The sequence below is a fragment of the Pelecanus crispus genome, chromosome 2 (genome assembly GCF_030463565.1).
Source record: "Pelecanus crispus isolate bPelCri1 chromosome 2, bPelCri1.pri, whole genome shotgun sequence".
Taxonomy (NCBI): Eukaryota; Metazoa; Chordata; class Aves; order Pelecaniformes; family Pelecanidae; genus Pelecanus; species Pelecanus crispus.
The window spans coordinates 109,554,960-109,577,289 of NC_134644.1; the positions used below are offsets into that span (position 1 = coordinate 109,554,960).

The following is a 22,330-nucleotide window of genomic DNA, read 5'->3' on the forward strand; positions in this document are numbered from 1 at the left end:
GATTGGCGGCTCTATCGCAACATCTACTTGGGTCCCTTGACCCAGTTTATTTCCTGCGCAGCTTCCCTCTCCCAAACGTACTCTACAGCAAAGTGATTTTTTAAGAATTAAAAAAAATAAAAAAGGTTTTCCAGACAGGAACGGCGGGGGGGGGGGGGGGGAGGGGGGGAAACCCCGCGACCCAAACAACCTGACAGCCGCCCCTTCCCCTCCCTCGCAGGAGGGCGACGGGCGGGGTGCCCCCCCCGCCAAGGGTAGCCCGCGGGGCTCTGCCGGCGGCGGGACGAGCGTCGCCTTTTTAAAAAAAAAAAAAAAATCTCCCCCCCTCACGCGCGCCGCGCGAGGAAGCCCGCGCCTGCAGCCGCCCCCAACGGCCGCAACCGCCGCCGCAACCGCCGCCGCCGCGCGCGCCCCGGCCCCCGCCCCGCGCGCGGCGGCAGCGGCGGCGGCTAACGGCTCGGGGTTGATTCGTACCACCTTGCGAGGAAGTGAACGTTTCGCACGGAAGGGGCGGAGCCTCCGCCCGCAGGCAGCGGCTCCTCGGCGGCGGCTAATAACAACATTAGAAGATTAGCTGCAACTTCTCTCCACTTCTCTAACCTTATCGATCTGATCGTTTAGCGTGCTTTCTTCCTACTTTTTTTTTTCTTTTTTTGGTAGAAAGATAACCTCTTTTTGTAAACTAAAGAACGGGCCGACGGGGGTGGTGGGGGGGGGGTAGGGCGGGAGGGATCCGAGGCGCGTTTCTCTCTCTGTCTCCTGTTTTTTAAATCCCTTAGTCAGAGGCAGCGTGCAAATTAAAAGCAACCTTTAGGAGCAAATCCAGCCTTCCGTACATCTGCCTCACTGACAGAGCGCGGCCCCGCTCGCCGGCGGCGGGCAGGGGCAGGCGATGCCCGTGTGTGTGTGTGTGCTGCGGCGGGTCAGGCGCAGCCGCTGGCAGCGGCGGCGGGCTTGCGGGACGGACGGCCCCGGCAGCGGGCCCGCCTTGCTCCTCGGTAACGCCAGCGGCGGCAGAAGACGACCGGCTGCAGGGGAGCGTCTGGCCGCGGCTCCTCGGGCGGCGTTTCCGTGTGGCGGAGGGGCCGGCTGGGTGGGGAGGACGGAGGCAGGCTGCAGCTTGCCGCACGGGGCTTTATTTAGGCGCACCAACAGCGGCGTGCGGAGCTCACCGGCTCGGTGGCGGGTGCCGAGAGCTGCCTGGGGAATCCCGAGCCGGAGCTTCTCCGCGGGCAGGGCATGAGTTTTAGCGCAAAAAGCGGCGCTTTGCTGAGCTGCCGGCCACCCGGGTGCCGGTGGTGGTGGTGGCGGCAGCCGTCCTGCGCCGCGGCGGGTCCCGCCTGGTCCTACTTCGGTGGCAGCCGGCCGCGGCCCATCCTGGACATGTCCTACTCCCGTCACTTTCTGGATTTCCAGGGCTCGTCCATCCCCAGCTCCATGAAGAAGCTGGTGGTGACTAAGCTGAGCCAAAACTTCAGGGAAGCGGTGACCCTGCGGCAGGACTCGCCCGTGCCACTCCCGGGAGACGGAGACCTCCTTGTCAGGAACAGGTGAGCCCGGCCCCCCGCGCCCCGCCGGCCCCCTCCGACTTGTGGCACCTTGTGGCCTGCTCCCTCCCACACGCTCCCTCGCCTTGGAGACCGGCTCCGCGGTTGTACCAGCCGCCATCTGGCGACTGTTAATTTAATTTTATTGTTGTTGTTGTTGTTGTTTTGAACGGCTGGTGCGACACAGTCCGGTCGCCCCATCCACCTGTGTGGGGGTGAGGCTTCCCCCGCCTCCTCTTTCTCTGGCGGGGGGGTGTGTGTGTGTGTGTACGCGCCGCTCCCGGCGTACGCCTGCCCGGAGGAAGAGAAGCAGCTCATGGCCGCTGTGCCAAGGCGGGGGAGAGGCAAGTCTTGCGTGGAGGGAGCGAGAGGCCGGGACGCGCTTGCGAGTCCCTCCCGCCTGCCTGCCCAGGCTCGTCACACGCGTGTAGTCCCCGGGGCGCCGGTGCGTCCCCGTCGAACCCACTCGAGTCCCTCGGGCCCGCGGCCGCCTACCCCCGAGAGCCGCTCCCCTCGCTGCGACCCCGCTGCCCCGCATGCCTGTCCCCTTGCCCCCGCCCCGGCCTGGCCGGCCCGCCCGCCGCGACGCCCCGGCCAGCCGTGACTCACCGGCGGGCAGAGGGCCGGGGCCCGCCGCCGCGGCACCACCCCCGCCGCTGCGCGCCAAGAGCGGGCGGAGGGGAGGGGGCAGGGCAGCGGCCCGGCCCGGCCCGGCCCGGCAGAGCCGCGGCCTCCCTCGGCAGGACGGGAGGCCGCAGTTTGTTGGCGGCTTTTAGAGCGGAGCCGGGTCGGGCGGAGAGCGAGGAGGTGACATTTGCTTAACATAATACGCCGTAAATCCTGCGCCAGCGCTAGGACTGCGCGTCCGGCGCGCTGACCAGCTCGCCGTGAAATGAAGACTGAGGACAAAACATGCCTTCCTCCCCCCCCCGCTGTCTCCATATCCATAAACCTGTTTGTTCTCGGTGGCTCCCGCCTAGACGTTGTCGTTCCTTAAGCTAAAAGTAAGCCTTTTAAACTTCAGAGGTTTCTCTGCCCACGAGGGGAAGCTGAAACTCTGGGAACTTCGGAGCAGACTGCGTGGCTGGCACAGAAGAGAGCAGCACTCTCAGGGTCTTGTCAAGCAAGGAATTCGTAGTAACACGTAGTTTGCCATGCTCTCCATTGGAGCTTAAAGATGTTGAGAAGCACTAAGTTGGCTTGAGAACAATGCTGGAAGTTCTATTAAGGCAGTGTGTGACTATGTGTGTACGTGTAATTTCTAGCATGTGTCCATATGTAACACATAAATACAGAGTAAAGAAGGGCTAAGGAGAAAGAACAGGGGCTCCTCCAGGAGCTGACGAGAAAGCTTCTGTGGCACTTTAATCCGATGCTGACATCCCCCACTAGGATTTCTGAGACCAAAATTCCCTCCAAACCTCAAAGTCTAAAACATTGTGTTGCTGCAATCACTAATGATCATGAAACAGTAATGGCATGAAACAGCCATCAGGCTGGAGTTAAATACCTTTTCCTGGAAAAAGTCGAAAGACTTGAGATACAAGTAGCAAGTCTCTACTCGGGTAATGCAAGGCAGAGCAACGTCCTTGTTTCTCAAATCCCCCCCCCCCCCCCCGACTTGGAGTCTTTCTCACCCCCACCCCCCACCCCCCTTCCTCTGAATTTTTAAAATCTATTCATTTTTTCTATGACTTGCAGTGTAACTCTTCCTTTCTCCCTCTGCCCCCTCCCTTGGCTGGGTGGGCTCCCTGGGTGCCAGGGGGACGTGCACACCTCATGGTAAAAGGGCTGCGGCGCAGAGGTTGCACCAGACTAAAGGCAGGAGCTGGTCCACAGACTCAGGCAGGCAATTACTGGGTTTTAACACATCAGCCTATTACACACATGTTTCTGTACAGACACGCACGCACGAGTGGGGATGGAGGGGAGGGAGAGGTGAGTGATGAAGTCTAGATTTAGAGTTTATACCTTTTGTATTATTTGGGGTTCTGTGGCATTTCCTCTCCATTATTATTTTCTGGGGAATATCACAGAAGACACGGGATCACGTTACTGAAAAACATTCTCTATATACGAGCTGCAGCAGGAAGCGAGTTCTGAATGTTTCCCCCTCACTTGTCACTCTGGGGAAGCATTTTCCCATCCCAAAAGGATGAGTCCCTGGCTTTATTTAGTTTTTTTAAAAAAACAAGCCCTAGATAACGACTGTACATCTTCTAATAGGTAGAAACATACAATTAAAAACAATAAAGGACTTGAGTTCCAAGAGTGCATTTGCAGATTTGTTCATTTTAGTCCCAGTCACGCCCATGAATAGTATTAATTGCTTTGAGCTTTTTATGCAAAACAATCCTCATCCACCACAATAAAATCTGGTTTTGGATTTAGGGGAATGGGAAATTAAAATGTGCTGAGTTCCTGTATGGATAGATATTTTAAAATAAGATGCAGTTAGGGGGAACTTTCTTCCCCTCTTTCTTCTCCTTTAGAGAACTAAGCCAGCAACCCTTATTTCTACTTTTTTATAAAGAAAAAAAATAATCCATCCTTTATTCAGAAATTCTTCAAACCTAGAAATAGATTTAAAGCAATTTTTTTTTACTCAATTCTGTGTAGGAGAGGAAGAGGAGGAGGGGAAAAAATGAATAAAAAATCCTTAATGAAGCCATTTCAGCTTTGTACGTCCCTTTGTCCTGTTTTCGGGGCGGGGGGGGGGTGGGGGCAATGTTCCTCCGTTTTACTGCAGGAGAAGGACCCAGAGGCTATGAAGATTTGGTCCGTCTTAAAGTTGCTGGTGGATTTTCGAGATTTTCTTGAGGAAGTGACACATTTCGTTTCCAAAATACCTGTAATGATTTACTCTTGGGCTGGAAGATGGGAAAAAAGTTCATAGAAAAGGGAGTAAGAGGGGGCTGAGAAAGTTTTTGAACCAAGGGACTAATGGATCACAGTGGGAAAAGCGGAGGACTATTCCTGCTGAGTGTTTGGTCTAAATAATGTTTTTCTTGCATAGTACTGGTTCGGATGACTTTGTTTTGTCTGTGTTTCAGGCTGTGGTGCTGGTTTTCAGCGTCTCGGGCTTTGTTGTGGTACGAAAGGCAGCTTTTCCTCCCCTCGGCGGTGTCCTCCTGTTTTCTATAATAAACAATACGAGGGGGCTCAACACTGTGGAGTATAAATAAAACGGGTGACTCAATGTGCGTAATTATTTTGGGAAAAGCCAATCTCTAGCATTTTTTTTTTTCCCCTCAGGTTTACATCTTGAAACGTTGAAGGAGCAAGCCTCAATTAGAAACTGCTAAATTAAATAATACATTTTAAGGAAGGAATTAAACCAGGAGACTATAAAAGACCTGGAAGGGGGGGGGGGGTGTCTTAAAACCCACCAGCACCCCAAGTAATTGTTACTTCTGTGGTCTCCTTTTCTCAGTCTCAGAAGTTTAGTAAACTGATCTCCAACTTGTAAATCGTACTTATTCCTACCTTTACAAGCAAAATAATCTAAGAAACTGCGGGTGCATCCTACCACTTCCCCCCTGTCAGCTGGCGTGACAAGGCAAACGGGACAATACGTTTGAATCCAGACGCTGCGTACCGTCGTTTGAATGTGCGAGGGATCCAAGAGTCTAAACAGCCTTTAAAAAAAAAAAAGAAAGAAAGAAAGAAAAAAAAGCCCATACGATGCGAACAGGAGTTTTGAGTTTGCACACAATAAAAAGGGAGTTTAAAAAAAATTGGGGGGGGGGGGTGCGGGCTGGACGGCAGGCTGCATTGATTAATAATGATGAGCCCAGGAGCCCAGGGAGAGCCATTTCCCGCGGCCCAGCAGCCCCGCAGACGGGGAGGGAGCGGCTGCGTGTGCACGCGTGTCCGTGTCTCCGGCTGCGGGGGTGCGTGTGCGGGGGGCGGCGGGGACCAGCCCCCGCGCAGCCGGGCAGCGCACACGGCTTTGTCCGCCCCAGCCCCCCGCGGGAGCGGGAGCGGGCAGCGGCGGGCAGGGCTGCCCGGCCCGCCGGCCCCTCTCCCGCAGGCAGCAGCGCCCGTTCGCGGGCAGGGCCGGGCCGGGCCGGGCCCGCCGTGCCCCCGCCGCCCCGCGTCCCCTGCCCGCCGCCCGGCCGCCCCAGCCCCGCGGGAAGCTCCGCACCTCGCCGGGGGCGGCTGGGCTGCGCCGCTCCGGTCGGCGCGGCCCCTGCAGCCGCACGCACAAGTTGCGGTGCGGTGCGGTGCGGCCCGGGCGGGGGCGGGGGGGGATTTGCATCCTCTCCGGCGCCAGAACAAAAGCAGCGGTGCGTGCGCTGGAGTCCTGCTGGGCAGGCGCCCGGCCCCCGGCACGGCTCGCCCCTTCCCCGCACGCAAAGTTTTTGCCCTCAGAGGGTTATTTGCCCGCCTTTGTGCTCTCCCCGCTGCAGCGCAGCGCTGAGGAGAAGGGGACGCTCCTAGAGGGGGGGAGACGGGGGCCTGTCGCTGCTGCCCCTGCCCTGCCTGCCCTCCCGCGGGCCGCGCTGCCCCACCGAGGGCACGGCTGCTCCGCGGCGTGCGAAGGCGGGCGAGCGCCGGCAGCCCGGGCAGGGAGGCGCAGCCCGGCGGGGAGCGGGGACCTGCCCTCGGGTCGGGGCCGGGGGCTGGGGCGGGGGCAGAGTGAGCGCCTGGGGGCTGGCCTGACAGCTGCCGGGAGCCCCCACTTGGGCGAAGGGATGGGAGCGGGGAGGGGGCGAGCACCGCTTCCCGCCGGCCTCTCGCCCTCCGCGCCCCTCCGCAGAAGTTGGGGTGTAAAAGCGGGAGGAGGCTGGTGCAGCGCCGGCACGTCTCGCCTCGGTGCTCCGAGCCCTTCTCCCTGGCGCCCGGGGGCACGGTCTGCCTCGGAAGCTGCTGCTCCGTTACCTTTTTTTATACGTCTTTTAGCAGTCCGGTATGGGAGTTACCTTAAAGCAGGGCAGTAGGGGATTTTTTTGTACCTCCGAACAAGACGCGGGCGTTTTTTGTTGCGGCTGAGCAGTGAATTAAAGGCAGAATTAAAAAGAGCAACAGTCACTTTCACCCATTTTATGCATGGATATGTTTATACGTTCGTGTCTTTTTATATGTAGCGCATTACGTTGGTGAAAGTTTGAGGCTCCCCACGCTATAAAGAATGAAGAAAATCAAAACGAGCAAAGCGGTTTTAGTTGTCCTTGGTCTGTGTGCAAGCGATTTAAAACTACACACACATATGATTTGAGCCCATTGCTAACTGCAGCAATTAAAAGTGCACTGTTTGCATACTTCTGCAGCTTTTGCGTGGTATCGGGTACACCTTTCAGGTTGTCACTTCCACATGTAGTGAAAGTCCTGGTGTTTTCTCTTGTGTGTGTTTCTTTTTTACATTTTCCAGCTAACAGAATCTTCCCCGGCCTCTCTTCCCTTTCCTGTGTAGAAATATTATTATGGCTTTAAAAAAACAAAAAGAAGTGTTAACTAAAACATTCTTTGTGTTTAAGCTAGACCATAGCTTTCTTTTAGGCGTTATCTCCTGGTGCTTAATCAAGTTGTGAGAATGTCTCTCTCTTTTCCTAAAAACAAAAATTACCATCCATTTTCACCTGTTAGAGGTCAGTAGGACTTGATACTCAGTCTTATAATTTTAGTCCTTCTGTGCAAGGTTGTTTTGATGTGTTGCAAGTAATTTATATAAAGAAAAATATTTTAACGTCGACATTAGCTACATCAAAAGGCAAATTTGCTGTAGTGACTCCATCAATTAAAAAGTACTTGCCTACAGTAACATGACCTTGCAAATGACATCGATAGTTAATATGATCGTTAGTCATTAACAGTATTATTATATTCAAAAATGTAAATTTGTTGCCAGAATCCACATATTTACCGCTTTGCAGGTTTTATTCTTCAGTGTTTTCACATCTCGCATAAAGTGGTCAATTAATTTTCATCCTTTAATCTTGTACAGAATTATTTTTAGTTTGCTTAGTTTGGTCAAATGGACCTGAGGAAAATATAAGTTGGTTTTTGGTTTGGTTTTTTTTTTCATTTGGTTTGTTTTTTTCTTTTAGCAAATTTATCTTTAATTCTATAGTAACTGAATGTAAACTACAGAAGTCTGATGGAAGTAGTCTCTGGAGTGTAGTCATTATTCAAATACACCAATAATCAGAAAAAAGTCTCATAGTTATCCCACGAATTTAAATTGAAGGTTTCTCATACGGCAAAGACTTGGTAAGGAATAAAGGTAAGGAATAAATCTCGTTAATACGTTTTTGTTTTCTTCTAGATTTGTCGGCATTAATGCATCTGACATAAACTACTCAGCTGGTCGATATGACGCATCAGTTAAACCCCCATTCGATATAGGGTTTGAAGGTGTCGGTGATGTGGTAGCGTTAGGACTCAGTGCTAGCGCTGATTATACAGTGGGTCAAGCTGTGGCCTACGTGAAAGCAGGTTCCTTTGCTGAATACACGGTTGTGCCTGCCAAAGCAGCAGTTCCTCTACCCTCCGTGAAACCCGAGTTTCTTACTTTAATGGTAAGTGGCGCTACCGCATACATCAGTTTGAAAGAGCTGGGAGAGCTGTCGGAAGGCAAGAAGGTTCTGGTGACAGCAGCGGCTGGAGGAACGGGCCAGTTCGCTGTGCAGCTTGCAAAGAAGGCAAAATGCCATGTAATTGGAACCTGCTCCAGTGATGAAAAGGGTGGTTTTCTGAAATCCATTGGCTGTGACCGTACGATCAACTATAAAACTGAAAATGTTGAATCTGTTCTTAGGAAGGACTACCCCGAAGGTGTGGATGTAGTGTATGAATCTGTTGGGGGAAAGATGTTTGACTTGGCTCTTAACTCCTTGGCTACCAAAGGGCGCCTGATAGTTATTGGGTTTATTGCTGGCTACCAAAACCCTACTGGCCTCCAGCCCATTAAAGCGGAGTTGCTGCCAGCAAAACTATTGAAGAAGTCTGCCAGCATCCGGGGTTTCTTCTTGAACCATTACCTTTCCGAATACAAAATGGCTCTGAAGCACTTGCTCGAGATGTATGAAAGAGGAGACCTGGTTTGTGAGGTGGACTTTGGAGACGCGTCTCCGGAGGGCAAGTTCACTGGCTTGGAGTCTGTGTTCCGTGCTGTAGATTACATGTACATGGGAAAAAACATTGGAAAAATTGTAGTTGAATTACCTCACTCTGTCAACAGTAAGCTGTAAAAACAGAACAATGACATAAATCAGAAGAGAGAAAATGGGCACTTTATGCCTCAGAATTACTAGAAACAATTTCTTTTTTTAAGCTTAGTAATGGATATTATATTAAAAAACAGCATTAAGGTGTTAATAAAAAGTTTTGTGTTCTTTTTGCTTTTCTTAAAAGTGCTTAAATCGGTGGCTGTAGCACGGACTTAATGGGCCTGCGTTTGATTCCGTCGCTTCGGCTAGCATGAGACAAGAACATTGTTCTTGACAGAGTAAGTCTTGATGCAGAGGCAGATGTAGTCTGTCAGACTGGTTTCATAATACTTTATATATAGTTCAGCTCAGGAAAAAAAAAAAAAATCTTACAGCAATTTTGATTCCCTGATTTAAAAATAAAATTGTTAGAAGAAGACTAAGTGAAGAGTCGTATCTCATGGTTGCTCTATTAATCTCTTGAAGTTTCTGGAAAAAATTATGCTCTTCATTTTTGTCACAAACACGATAATCATAATTCAGTTGCATCATGGATCATAGTAATATTCCTTGACTGGTTACACAGGGAACATTTATCCTCCGATTCTGACATGTCAGTAATATTAAGAAAAGCAACTTGACTTTTTTTTTTTAATTATGTCTTTTGTAACTATAAACAACTGTGCAGTTTTCTTTTAAATCTTTAACTACAAGTTGCAACATAATCTCATTTTCTTGCCTTTTCATTTGCTACTGTTACTGTTTACTGTCTGGTCTCCCCTTTACTATTACAAGATTATTGGAGTGGAGTTTTGAGCCATGATCACGTGAGTTCAGGTCCTGTATATTTTGTGAAGTTTTAATAAAGTTTAAAAAGCTATTTAAATATTTGTGGCTTTTATTCATATTGATACAGTTCTTGCTGACTAGCTCCTTTGTAGATAATCTCTGTGTGGCAGAGTTCTTTGACCGATGATTCTTGTTGTGACTTCCCATAATCAGGCTGCTGCTTCTACTTTTACCGAATATTGCTTCTGCAGAAGCCCTTTTACAAACAGCAAGATCATTTTAAATCTACAGTCAGACTACCTCGTACGTACTGATGCTAAGCCATAGATTATCAAGTAGGTGCAGTTAAAAGGTTTTGTAAAGTTTTGAAAATTCTTCCTCGCTTAATAGATACTATTAACGGTACATACAGTGGGAATTCCCGCTAGATGTGTAATATTTTCCAGAACAATAAAATACTTTAAACTATGCTTGCTCTACATCTTTTTTCCGTAGCAAGTGTTTAAGATCTTAAAGGCTGATTTTGCCACATCTTTTGAAATTATATAAATTTGTATGCAGTTGGAGAAATGGAAATTTCCTATGATCGTACACCTAATAATAAATGTAATGATAGACTGATAAAGTCTACGGGTTGAAGGAAAAAATTCAGGGCAAACGTAATTTTGGGGCATTATTCAGGACTGACTGTACACGACATTTTTAAAAGTAACATGTAGGAAAACCTTATCTTTTACTCAGTAGTGCAGGCAGTGGAAAAAGTATTTGTAACTTTGATTTAGCACATTATTATTGCAATTTTTTAGTGCATATGTCATTAGTATCCTAAAGAATTGTGTGCAACAAAGAACTGTCCCTTTTTTGGGCTATATCTGACTACTGGGTTTAGTCCCACTTTGGAGGATTTTGGGGAAAGGCAGAATGGCTTGAGTCTCTGCTACCATTTCTCTTTTACTCAAGCTGAGCATCAAACCACTATGATTTTTGTTTTCACCAAGATCTGCTGTTAGAAACATACTTCCTCTTCTCCCTCTAATATTACAAATACTGTGGTGTTTTGTGTGTTTTGCATGACTGGAAAGGTATATCAGCCTTCCAACTGGATGCTAGAAAGATGCAAACATGGTACCATACAAGATCAGAGCATACAAAGTTCTCACTATTTTATTCCTAGGCACGTGGTTTCTTTTCTCGTTCAGAGAAAAGTCAGTGCCCTTGGTCAATAAATGCATCTTAAAAAAAGGGGTCTGTTTGGGATGTACTAGGCCAAAATAAAAAGTAGAAAAAATAGTTGGTTACATTTGTGATACACACAGAAGGGTTGCATGGGTAACAATTTTTCAAATTAAGTTCCTACAGTCAAATGCCAAAACCCATCCAAGTGGCCCAATTTTCAGAGGTGTTGGTCACTGCCAGTCCAATACATTTGGGTGTTTCTGAGGTAGTGTTTTTGTCATAAAAGTTTCTTCTTGTAACAGGATTCTGTTTGGGCATACAGCGTTCCACTTTCTTTTTAATATGTTAGTTCATATGTAACGTTGAGTAATGCAACTGCCCCGGGCTCTTACACTGGTCAAAATAAGGGAAGAGAGGAACCTTTGGAAGGTTCACATATATCTATATTCAGATATGACATTTTGCTGGTTTTAATTTTGGCTTCAGGCTTATTATTTAGCACTTTCATACTGATTACAGCATTAATAAAAAGTTTAGATTTGTTATATGCAGAACTTGTATGGCCAGTGTACTAATTTTGTAGCCCTTTTGGTGTTTGGGTTGCACTATGGCCATTGGGCTTGTCCTTTTCATCAAATGCCTATGTTAAGCTAAAGGGGTAACTCAGGGTCTACGTGATTGCTCTTCCATGAACGAATCCAGAATGAAGAAGTGATTTCTGTTTTTAAAGATACAACCTCTATCATTTAGATTGCTGACAGAGAGCATTATTGACGGGGAGAGGGTGAAAAGTATAAGCTTTTCAGATCAGGCAGATAAGGCTTTTCTTGCCGAGATTCATACTAATTTTTAGTTTGCAGGCCGGGGAAAGCCAACTTCTCGTTATTTAAAAGTATATTCTGCAAACTTACGGTTATGGGAGCAGGGTTGACTTTGAATAAGTAAGCTGTGATGGCTTTAAATAATGTTTAAATATTAGATGGATAGGAAAATGTATATGGCATGCACACACTGAGAGGTTTAAATGATGATAGGACATTGAACATACAAGGAAAAGAAATACTGTAGAGTCACAGCAAGGGATTAATAACAATACACTTAATATGCTTGCAAAAAAGGTGTATTAAAAGCTGTGTGCACAGTGGGGACTTAAATGATTAAAAATAATAATACATTTGCCTGGGAAGTACTAAGTATACTATATGTAGAGAGCAGGGATTTAAATAATAATACTATTAATAATAGCAGCTCATTGAGATGTGGTTGCTAGCACTACATCCTAATTTTACCTTTCTAAATGAATTTGCTGCAGAGGAATCTGGCATTGTTTGCCGAGGCTAATAACAGAATTTCCCTTTCCTACACACATATGCTTCCATGGAAAAACAACAAAGAACTAGATGAAGAGCTGGCTTTTTTCCTGAGTCTGTCACATGTGTGCATACGCACGCGCACACGGACACACACGTACTCACTCTCTCCTGGCCTGCAACCCTCAGCACATTTCACAGATATGCTTCCTACTTAATTGCTATGCTGGAATCTCCTAATACCTTTCTGAGTTAAGTTAGATTTCTACCAAGCAATAGTTCACTATATATTTGTACGTGCGCATATGTGTGTGTATGTGTTATATATATATATAAAATGTATATATTTAATAAGCGGATATGAATAACTGCTGTGTCATGTAAATACATATAATTACAGTCTCTCAAGGAAAAGTTTGCAGTAGTGTTTGCAGATGTATATATTCCTACTTCTGTCTGAGGAGTAAAGAAATTTCTCTGCTGAATAACTGTTAGTATCTATTTTACAAGATTTACTCATTTTCAGGTACCTAATGTAGCTGCTAGCATGCATGCACAACAATACAATTTATATGGTAAATGGAACCAAATAATGGCTTCACTGAATGTTATGGCTGCACTGAAGGGAAATGTCACGGTAAATAGCTGCCAAATTATGGATCATGCCGAAGTGTCACAACTGCACTAAAGACAAATAGCACTAGAGGCTATTGCCACTGTGACGCTTTTGAGTTATGAAGAAGAGGAGCAGCCTGATGTGAGCCTCTTTGTGTCCTCATTATAGCAAAGGGTTACTGGTGCAGTGTACAAGAAAACCTAGTCCTACGTGGTGGCTAGTTATTAATCTGTTCTTTTCGAATCTAACAGCTGTAGCAAACCAGAAAATCTTTCCCTTGCTTTATGAATACATATACACACACACAAACAAAGAAAAACCTGCAGGTTTTATGAATGTAAATGTGTACGGGAAATGACTGGTAATGGAAAAATGTTGTAATAAAATAATCTAATCAAAGAATATTATTAAATTTAACATCGTATGTGTCTGAAAGCTTTAGTTGCTTCTTATGCAGATAGATGTGTGAAATATAAGCAATAATGCACTTTCTCTCTTTGTAAAGACTTGAGTAGTAAGGACATTACCAACTAAATTGCTTCTTCTAAACTGAAGTGTGTCCCGGTTTCTTTCATTTTAATGGGAGGGTAATAAAGATGAAAGACTAACATTTTAACTGATGGATCCCTTAAGCTACAGAATCGAAATTTATTATGTTTTGAGGGAATATGCTAAATCCTGAAATGTGGAAAGAAGCAGGGAAATCCCAGGTAAAATAAAAGCAAAGTAACCTTTTTTTTTTTTTTTTTCCTTTTAAATACGCCATACTTTTATGAATGGAAAATTACATACTGCACTTACTTAAGCTGAGAAAACAATATTGGTCTCTCTTTGGGGCAAAAAAAAAGAGGGTGGAGATATTTGGAGGGAAAAAAAAAGATTTGAAAATGAAGGGCCATCGCTCAGCAAGTGGTCTCTGCTTTCCAGGATCACTTTTCAAACCCTGCCTGCAGTGCTCAGGGAAGTGAGTTTGATGCTCTGCGCACTATTGTACACACCACAAACGTACCATCCATAATACAGCACAATTGTCAGTCGCTGTTTTACAGAGGGGCCAGGGCTGAACAATCATGGTGGATAAATTACTTTTCTATTCTACAGCAAGTGGCCTTCTTACCATGTGAAGCTTAAGGTCATTGGCAGGGCAGCGAGGGGGAAGCTTATATATTAGTTAACTCTAATGCACTAATAGTGTTCAGATAGAGGAACTATACCAATTAATTACAGTTAGGTTTGTTCTTCAAGATGGGGGGTGATGACTTGAAGAGATATTGTGCTGAGATACGTACGTCTGTGTGTGTGTGTGTGTGTATATATGTATTTTGCTTTCTTGCTACTCCCTGTCTTGCTACAATATTCCTGTAGGTAACTTGTTTTTCTTCTCTCTTTAATATCTACATTAAAGCCTTCAATATTCATCACTGCAGGAATCCAGACTTCAGAAATAAGAAAATATTCTAAAAAGATTTTTAAACTATAGCAGTGCATTCTGCTCACAATTTTTACAGTGTAGTCTAACGGGGGAGGGGAAGAAAAACCTGTCAAAAATTAGGTAGAACATCCTTGAATGGCAATTAGCATGCCCAGAATTTATTTTATGTACAACGCAGTGGCAAGTAGCTGCTTCTTATTAAATGAAAATCCTGTATTATGTACTTCAGGAACATTCCAACTAATGAGTATGTAATGTCCTTAGTATAACACAGAACTTCTTTTTGTGTTCACAACCACAAGATGCTGGAAACTTGACAAATGATATCATTTAAGACAGATGCCTGCCTTAGGGACCTGTTTTTTGGCTTCCTGTTTCTGGTTTTTATTTCAATAACATTTGTAATTGCCACAGGATCTGTACCTGTGTAGTGTTTTAACCCCTTCACATATACCCCATTGCATATACTCTACTCCTTGGGTAGGTACTCGGGAATCTTTTCTTTTTCCTTCTTTTTTTTTTTTCCTCCCCAGCTGATGTGTTCTTCCTGCCTCTCACAAGCACAGATATACACATAAATAAAAGCTGGGCCTTATTTGACCAGATGAAATGGTAATGTTAGAGGGGGTAAACGCTTACTGCACTAGCTGTGTTTTACTAGTGCAAAAGTACATGTAGACCAGGCCTAAGGCAAAAAATAAGCACCTCTCAGGTATGGCCTGCTGATTCTCAGCGAGTGACAACAAAACTCTGCGTACACAGCCTAGGCACACAATAACTTAATCTCAGTTATACTTTCCAATGTATATTTCCCCCCCTTAAACTCACGTTCTTTACTTAGGTGATAGGGCAGGAGGCGTTTTGACATCACTGCAACCGATGCTGGCTGTAAGGGGCATTTTGGCAGTGGTGGTTCAACACGAGTTGTAAGTCTGTGCTGTGCCTCCAGCAGAGCCTCCTTCAAGTAAAGCCCTTATCACAGGACAATAGCAGTTTTCAGCTCCCCAGGCGCTCAGCACAGATCCTGGCAGACTGCAAGAAACCTTCCCACAATCCAGAGCAGCCCAGAGCTTTTGGTGGTGGTTTAGAGCACGTTCTGTCTCTCTTTGGCTTTTTTGTAGGTCTTGCAAAAAAACATTACAAACACGCTGTGTATGAGAAGCTTATGTGGTTCTGCAGGGGGGAGCTTTCACTGGGAAACCCTACTAAATCCTACACAGTGCTACAGGAATGAATAAGGGCTTGGAAAGAGAATGAGTTCTTGGCACCTATTTTGCAGGTGAGAATTTTGTACTTGTCAGAAGCACTTAGCTCTCCTGGGCTTACAGTGATTTCTGATGTCATTTTGAAGCAAAAACTTTACATTCAAGTCTTCTGTCACAGGACACGTAGTCTCGTTGCACCTGTACTCTTAAGCCAAGTTTATCCCGTGAAGTGTCGAACAGCCTTATCTTTCTTCAGAACTGGAGCTGAGGACTCTGAAAACCGTAAGAAACACCTCACTTTACTGCAGGACCAGACAGCACATCGTACAAACATGCCCTCCGGGCATTCCGTAAGAGAAAGAGGAGGAAGTCTTTATATTCCATCACAAGAGGGAGGTCAAAAGGACCAAGCGAGTGCCAGACCAAGTCACTTCTGCTGTTCTAGAGTTCATTTTCAGAGGAAGTAGGCAGGCAGACAAATCTCATTATGCGTTACGAGGATCTGTGCACAGGCTTCTTGCGCGCTGTCTTAAAACCGTACCCCTAAGGGGCTAATTCACAAAGGGAATAGAAGGAAAGGAAATTTGTATATTTTCTGGAAGCAGTAAGACATGACATGCAGCGCGGTTCTGGCTGATTACAGCATGCCTCAGGTGAGCTGGGAGGCACGAGGCCGCGAGCCAAGTGATTTCAACCACCCGAGAAAGAGAGCTCCACAGAAATGCATTGTGTGGCATGTCTGATCGCTACAAAGAGAAACCCTCCAACTTCATTCATGTTGGCATGACATTATTGGCATGACTGTTTCTGGCAGCCTGTCAGAAAGTTTTATTTGCATCCAGAGTTTTGAAAGCCATTTCATAACGTTAAACAAGGATAACGCAGAAATCTGGTTTATTTGCCCCTTGACACCTATGTGTAATCCCTCATTGAAGCCCTAATGAGGGATTTTCCTTGGGTTGTGTTACTTTTGAAATAACCCCTGCATACAAACAGCATAATGTACCTTTCCTCCCTGCATAGGGTGTGGCAAGAGTAGCCAGAAGGAAGTGGGTAAAGTATGTTATTTTTCCTGTATTCTCAGTAATCGAGATGCAGAGTCAGTTATTGGATCATTTGACTTCTTACTGAGCTGGGAAAACTCAATCTACTATCGCAAGTGCCTACAAATAAGAGAGATACTGAGTCAGTTTCCTCTCCTGGGAATGTAAATGAAGAACAAGAATAACGCTCTTGAAATCAGTGTAAAAAACGTCTCTGAGGAGAACCTGGCTCTTATTTCCCTCTGTGTGTGTATGTGTGTGTGTGTGTTCACGCTACCAGAAAAAGCAGTTCTAACACAGACCTGCCAAACCTCAAATCATAGTGAAATTTGAAATTTCCCAGTGCCTCCAGATAAATCCCAGTCTTGGGAAATTCAGTGGGTTCGCAGTCGCCAATGTTGTAAGAGCTACGGTGGCAACAGCAGCAGCTTTGCAAGCTCTGATGACGGGTGGTGGCAGAGCAAGCCCTGCTCAAGAGAAACTGCTAAAAAGGCAACCCTCCGGTTCTCAGGTATCTTTCTTCTCGAAATGGATTCAGGTGTGAGGGACAGATTGTCATCCATCATAGTTTAAAAAACAGTTCTCCCCCACCTCCAAAATCCTGCGTTACTTGATAACTATTCTTCCCTTCTTTCTCTCCACCTCCCTCCTTACTCCCAGAAGAAGGAAAAAAAAAGGTAAAATAATCAGAGGGGGAGGTTGCTGGAAGTGTTTCAGGCTTTTCTTTCCCTTTGCAGGGGAGAGTTCAGTTATCCTTGTCTTCTAACTTGCCTAAACCTAACAAAGCACATGGCGTTTTGCCTATAGTCTCTGCAACAAAATTTTAGTAGATTTATGGCAAATATATACAGTTCCCATTTTCCCATAGAAAGAGACATAATTTTTGTTTTCAATATACAAGATGTTTTCTAGTGAGATGGGGGGGGGGAAACAACAAAGCCAACCCACCAAGGACTCTTTCCACCTGTATGATTTCATTTGCGGTGTCTGTCATTCTATCTGTTAATGCTACAGTTTAATGTGATGAGGCTACTTCTATCGCATTTCTTCCTTTCTTGTTTGTGAAAAGCTGACATGTTCAGCAGCCACAAAATACACGTCATGGTGCAAAGAGGAAGGAGCCAAATATTCCTCCTTTTCCACAGAGCTGAAATTGTAGCAGTACAAAACAGTTCAGCAGTGGTTCACATGGTATGAACCAGAATCCTATAAGGTGAACAGAGGGCTGCGGATAAAACATGCTGTAGAGAAAAAGGTTGTATCTACCAGGGGCAAAAAAGGACATTGGTGGTAGTGGTGCGTTCAGGTGACTGGAGGAAAGCCAAAGTTTGTGCTTCACCTCAGATGAGTTCAACAAGTAGCAACAGGCTTTTTTTTTCCCCTTTGTAAATCAGATACAGTCCTAAATCTAACAGCAGTACTTCACAAATACACTACACTGAGAACTAATGCCAGTGTCCTTGCTTTCTAGATTCTTTTCTTCCACCTTCCTGGCACTATGTCACATTTTCAGCTAATTACAGACTAATTCAAGGTGGAAAAGTGACGGCAATGATTTCTTTGCTTCCAGAAATACAGTCAGGACTTCACCATGTCTATCATCTATAAATGGCAGTAGTACCTCTTAAAGCTGTCAGTAAACAAAATGTTGATAGTGCCTTCGTGACGGCTGGAGGGCAATGAACACATTCAGGCTTAGATTTCGTTGGGAATTTCCGGCATAATTTTGCCAGAGTACAACTGACATCCACGCTTATCCAAACGATAGAAAAGTTTCTCGGTCCTTGAAAGCTGGCGGTACTGTATTGGAGGGAATATAGAGAGTGGTACATTTCCAGGGCTTTCCTATCTGTCACACAGTAAGTGGGAAGGTTGAACAGACCCCAATTCTGACACTTGTACATCAGGCAACATGCACAAAAGTCTGAATGATTTTAAAGAAACCGCACAAGCATTAAGAACCTGTCTCCAAGAAGATACAGTCCCAGAGTGCTGCGGGTGAATTAGTCATTTTGTTCAACTCTGTATTTAAAAAAATATCTAACAACAACCCTGAACGCTCGGTCTTATCCCCTGCTCAGGGCTGCCCTGGTTCTGTGCCTGGCAGACTGGCTTTGCTCTGAAGCACACCAGCTCTCCATACCTTGTATATTTTAATGCCGACACTGATCTTCAATCAGCATTGCCCTGGCCTTCCAGTGAAAATATGCCAAAAGGTCACAGGTTTCCAAATGAAATGCAAATACTGAACTTTCTGAAATTTACTGATAGTATTTTACTCCTTTACTGCATCTGAGCTGTACCAACAAGACACAACGGAAACAAGGGTTTAAGATTCCTGACAGCAAAGGTAAAGCTCCTTGCACTTGCCACTCCACAGATGTCTCAGCTGGATGGTCTGTAACACCTCCGGAGAAGAATACGAGTCCTCTGCTTGCTCGCTCACTCAGCATAATGAAAAGACGCGATGAAATACTCAAAGTCAGGTCAGCCTACCTTTTGTCATACGTAACTGTTATTACACAGATGTCTCAGCAGCAGGTGCAAAATAAATACCTGGATAATGGAAACGATTTGCTTTGCCTTTAGCCACAGGCATCAGGTCTGATTTACTGGTGGCTGGCAGCTAGAGAGCATGGGAGAGCCAGGTCCCTATAGCCAGCCTCACCTTTACACGCTCAGAGATGGGAAAAGACAGCCACAGTGGAAGCTGCTCTGGAGGAGACCATCTTATTTTTCTCCCGTGCCCTCCTCCCCATGCACCATACTATTCTGCCAGAGCAGGGGGATTTAACAGAGCCATGAATCTATGCTTAGGCGCTGCCCTTTCATCATTTGGACCTCGGTGGATGTACACAATCTGGAGCAGTCTTTGCTCAAGGCAAACAAAGTAAAGGAGGAGAGTGACATTTCAGTCTTTCATTGCAGAGTCATTCAGGTCAGTCGCTGAAATTATAGACACCAGCTCCAGCAATGTTAACAGCCAACTTTAGGTTATTAACCATCCTTTGGATAGCAGTACATTTATGGTGCCAGCACGCAGAGAATTCCTCCAAATTACAGGGTGTCCTAACACAGCCGGTCAAACCACACGGACCTCTAGATGCAGTAGGCAGTGTAATTAAGTCTGTTTTCTCATTTGTACTTTCCCAGCAGCACTCAAAATACACTCTCGACCACTGGATGCTGCTCTTTGCATCAGGCTATGAAAGGAGATAAGAGCGAAGGGTGCCTTAACAATAGCTCATTAAGGAGACCTCAAACATTTTCTTTTATTGCATTATTTATATTTTGGGTGATAATAAAACACTATTTCCAGGGCAGAGTGCACTCAAGAAGCTTATTGGCCTGTAGGTGGTTTCATTTGATTAGATTTAGAAGGGGGAAGGCTACAGAAATTTCTTTTACCCGCTGCTTTCCTGAAAGACCTGGGTTTTTTTCTGCCCTTCATCAGGCCATACATCGTCAGTACCACTGAGATACACCAAACTTCATTAGCCCTTTCAAATATTTCTGGGAAAGGCAGTGACCGTTTTTTCCCCTAAGGCTCTAGAAATTCATCTTTACTGCAACGATCACTGGCATCCCTGGTAGGATCCATTTTTTAATATAATGACCTTCTGCATACAAGCAAACAAACATGAAGAGGACCTAAACATTTAGATTCCCGTAAAAAGATCATAAAGCTGATTTCACACAAGAGAGTCCATATTAAAGAAAAACTCAACTAAAAATAATAATAATACAGATAATGGTCATTAATGCTTATTTCAATTCCTGAAATTGCATTTTATAGTTAGTCTAGCACTGCATTAATTACAGTCTTTCCTCATATTCTTTCTGTATTCTCCTACAGGGCCATTCTCGCTGAGTAACTGTGCTGAAGTGTGTTTTGTTACCTATGTACAGATCCAGGAATAAATTTTGGCCCTGGCCATGGAATATTCACTCATTTTCAAATGTAAGTAAAAGAAATTAAACTAACTAACTGGAAATGGCAAGTGCTGAGAATTCCTTGTTTATAATAGTGCAACTCCCATCTCTTCAGTTTTTCTTTGTGTTCCTTCTCTGCTATAAACATAACACTAATGACTATTAAAGCTAAAAAAGAAAAAAACAAAACACCGAAGCTGGAAGGGACAGAGGGGATAGAAACTGTCAGACATTCCAAAGAGAACATAGGAAAATTTAGGTTGAAAATAGAGGCTATGCCATGTAGGGAATGGATGCCAGGTCTGCTCCTTGGTGTGGAGAGCAACTCTAACAGAGTTCATAGGTTGTGAATGGATCCCCATGTCTGTATGTAAGAATTAATTAAGAGACCAGACAACAACTAGAAAGAACTGCTCCTCATACTCTTTTAAGCCCTGAAAGTGTCCCCTAAATATGCTGGATGTGGAGAAGAATAGCATTTTGATACTAAATAAGAAAACATTGTTTAAGTAATTAATATAAAGTACAAATACTTTCATTGTCTGAAAGAGTCTAGTAGCTAAAAAACAAAGAAACATGGGGAGAACAAAAGAGTTCTGATTTTCAGTATCATAGGATTAGTTTGACTGTATATACTATTCACTGCCTTTCTGTATTACAGATCACTGAGATCTCCATCCAGAAATACAATGTACTGGTATTCATCTTGTCAATGATATATACTCAGAGGGCTATTTCTCTAATTGATGGCTTCATCATTCAATTCAAGATGCATAAGGATAGCTGTTGTTATCTAACACTAACTATCATATGTTCCTATTGTTCCACACTTCTCTCCTTGTCAATAGCATCCAAGATATCCTATCTAAATCTTCAAGATAGCAAAAGAAAGGTGCATTATTTGTTGACTCCACACATCGCATTATTAAACGTTTGTGAGCAACCTGCACATCTCCCCACTGACATCTTTAAGTATTCAATTAAAATTGGACAAGAGAGTACACCAATACAAATAAATACCTAGTTAAATGAAGGCTTTGCATGGAATTCTTAAAGGGTTCTAATTCAGGTGCTTGCTAGCAGGCACTCAGTTGAAATCAGGACAGTGATGCGAGTGTGAGAATGAACTGTGCATAAAAGGGAAGAAGGCAGATTGCTTTATGGTGGAGTCATGGCAGAGGTTTGACAGGAAATGCTTCTCCCAATACAGCTAAGCAGGGAAGGAGAACCCTATTATATGGATGAGTGGGGCCGGCAATGGCATCTTGTCATTCTAACTTGTATAAGTAAGCAAGCTTAATTGCTCCTTGTCTTTTCAAGATGACTTTCCACCAACAATCTCATTATCACACACATATGTTTATTGCACATATCCAAGTCCCTTCACGCAGACCTGAATGCAATGAGGAGAGCAGCAATATTACGTTACCCAGTAACATTGTTTTTTCCTTTTTTTTTTTTTTCTTTTTAACCAGATGGATGTGACCTGCCTTCTCCTTCTGCAACTAACAGGGTGACCAGAGGCAGTGGAACGTACACCAGGATTGGAAAGAATAAAACCAGAGGGAAAGCCAGCTGTCAAGAGAACAGTGTACTGAAGAGGAAAAATGTAAACATGACTTCTATTTACCAAGATTAATATGTAAAGTTAACATGTTTGTCATGGAATATATTAATATGTATATTTTCCCATTATGTAGATCTTTTCTTATATTACTTATTAGAAAGGGATATGATCGCAATGATGGGGCAAGAATGTCACTTAAAAATTAGGTGATGCCCAGTCAACATAATATAACCACTACAGTGTCGTTTCTGATTTAGATGTGGTGATATCAGTGTAATTGCCGCTGGGAAGAAATTATAATGGCTGTTAATGATAAATAAAATGACAAGAAGGAGGGTCCTCCTTCACATATAATTCTACACAAAATTCAACTGCTGACTTCCTTAAGCAACTCGGCGCCGTTCATAGATGAAGAGGAAATAAGCAGGTTTTGTGTAGCTGCATGGCCATAAGAACTGCACTGTCATTTCCCAAGCCCAACCATAGACACTACAGGTCTAACCAGATTTCACCACACTATTTCCACTCAGGGGAGATGTAGTAATGAAGCTCACATGAAGC

At 44.9% G+C, this 22,330-nt stretch overlaps 1 protein-coding gene across 3 annotated transcripts; it reads left to right on the plus strand.

Annotated features, from left to right (window-relative positions):
- PTGR3 (prostaglandin reductase 3) lies at window positions 1-22,092 on the plus strand. 3 transcript variants are annotated; one of them, XM_075705258.1, is made up of 3 exons: window positions 1-92; window positions 1,417-1,550; window positions 7,816-9,633. In XM_075705258.1, the coding sequence occupies exons 2-3, from the start codon at window positions 1,438-1,440 to the stop codon at window positions 8,738-8,740; spliced, it is 1,038 nt and encodes a 345-aa protein (XP_075561373.1). In that variant the 5' UTR covers window positions 1-92; window positions 1,417-1,437; the 3' UTR covers window positions 8,741-9,633. The 3 variants fall into 3 exon arrangements, 2 of the variants coding, with proteins under 2 accessions (XP_075561373.1, XP_075561372.1); XR_012830835.1 differs by lacking the exons at window positions 1-92; window positions 7,816-9,633 and adding exons at window positions 20,126-20,230; window positions 21,678-22,092 and having other exon boundaries at window positions 1,512-1,550; XM_075705257.1 differs by lacking the exon at window positions 1-92 and having other exon boundaries at window positions 1,240-1,550.
- The last annotated feature ends 238 nt before the right edge of the window (window positions 22,093-22,330 follow it).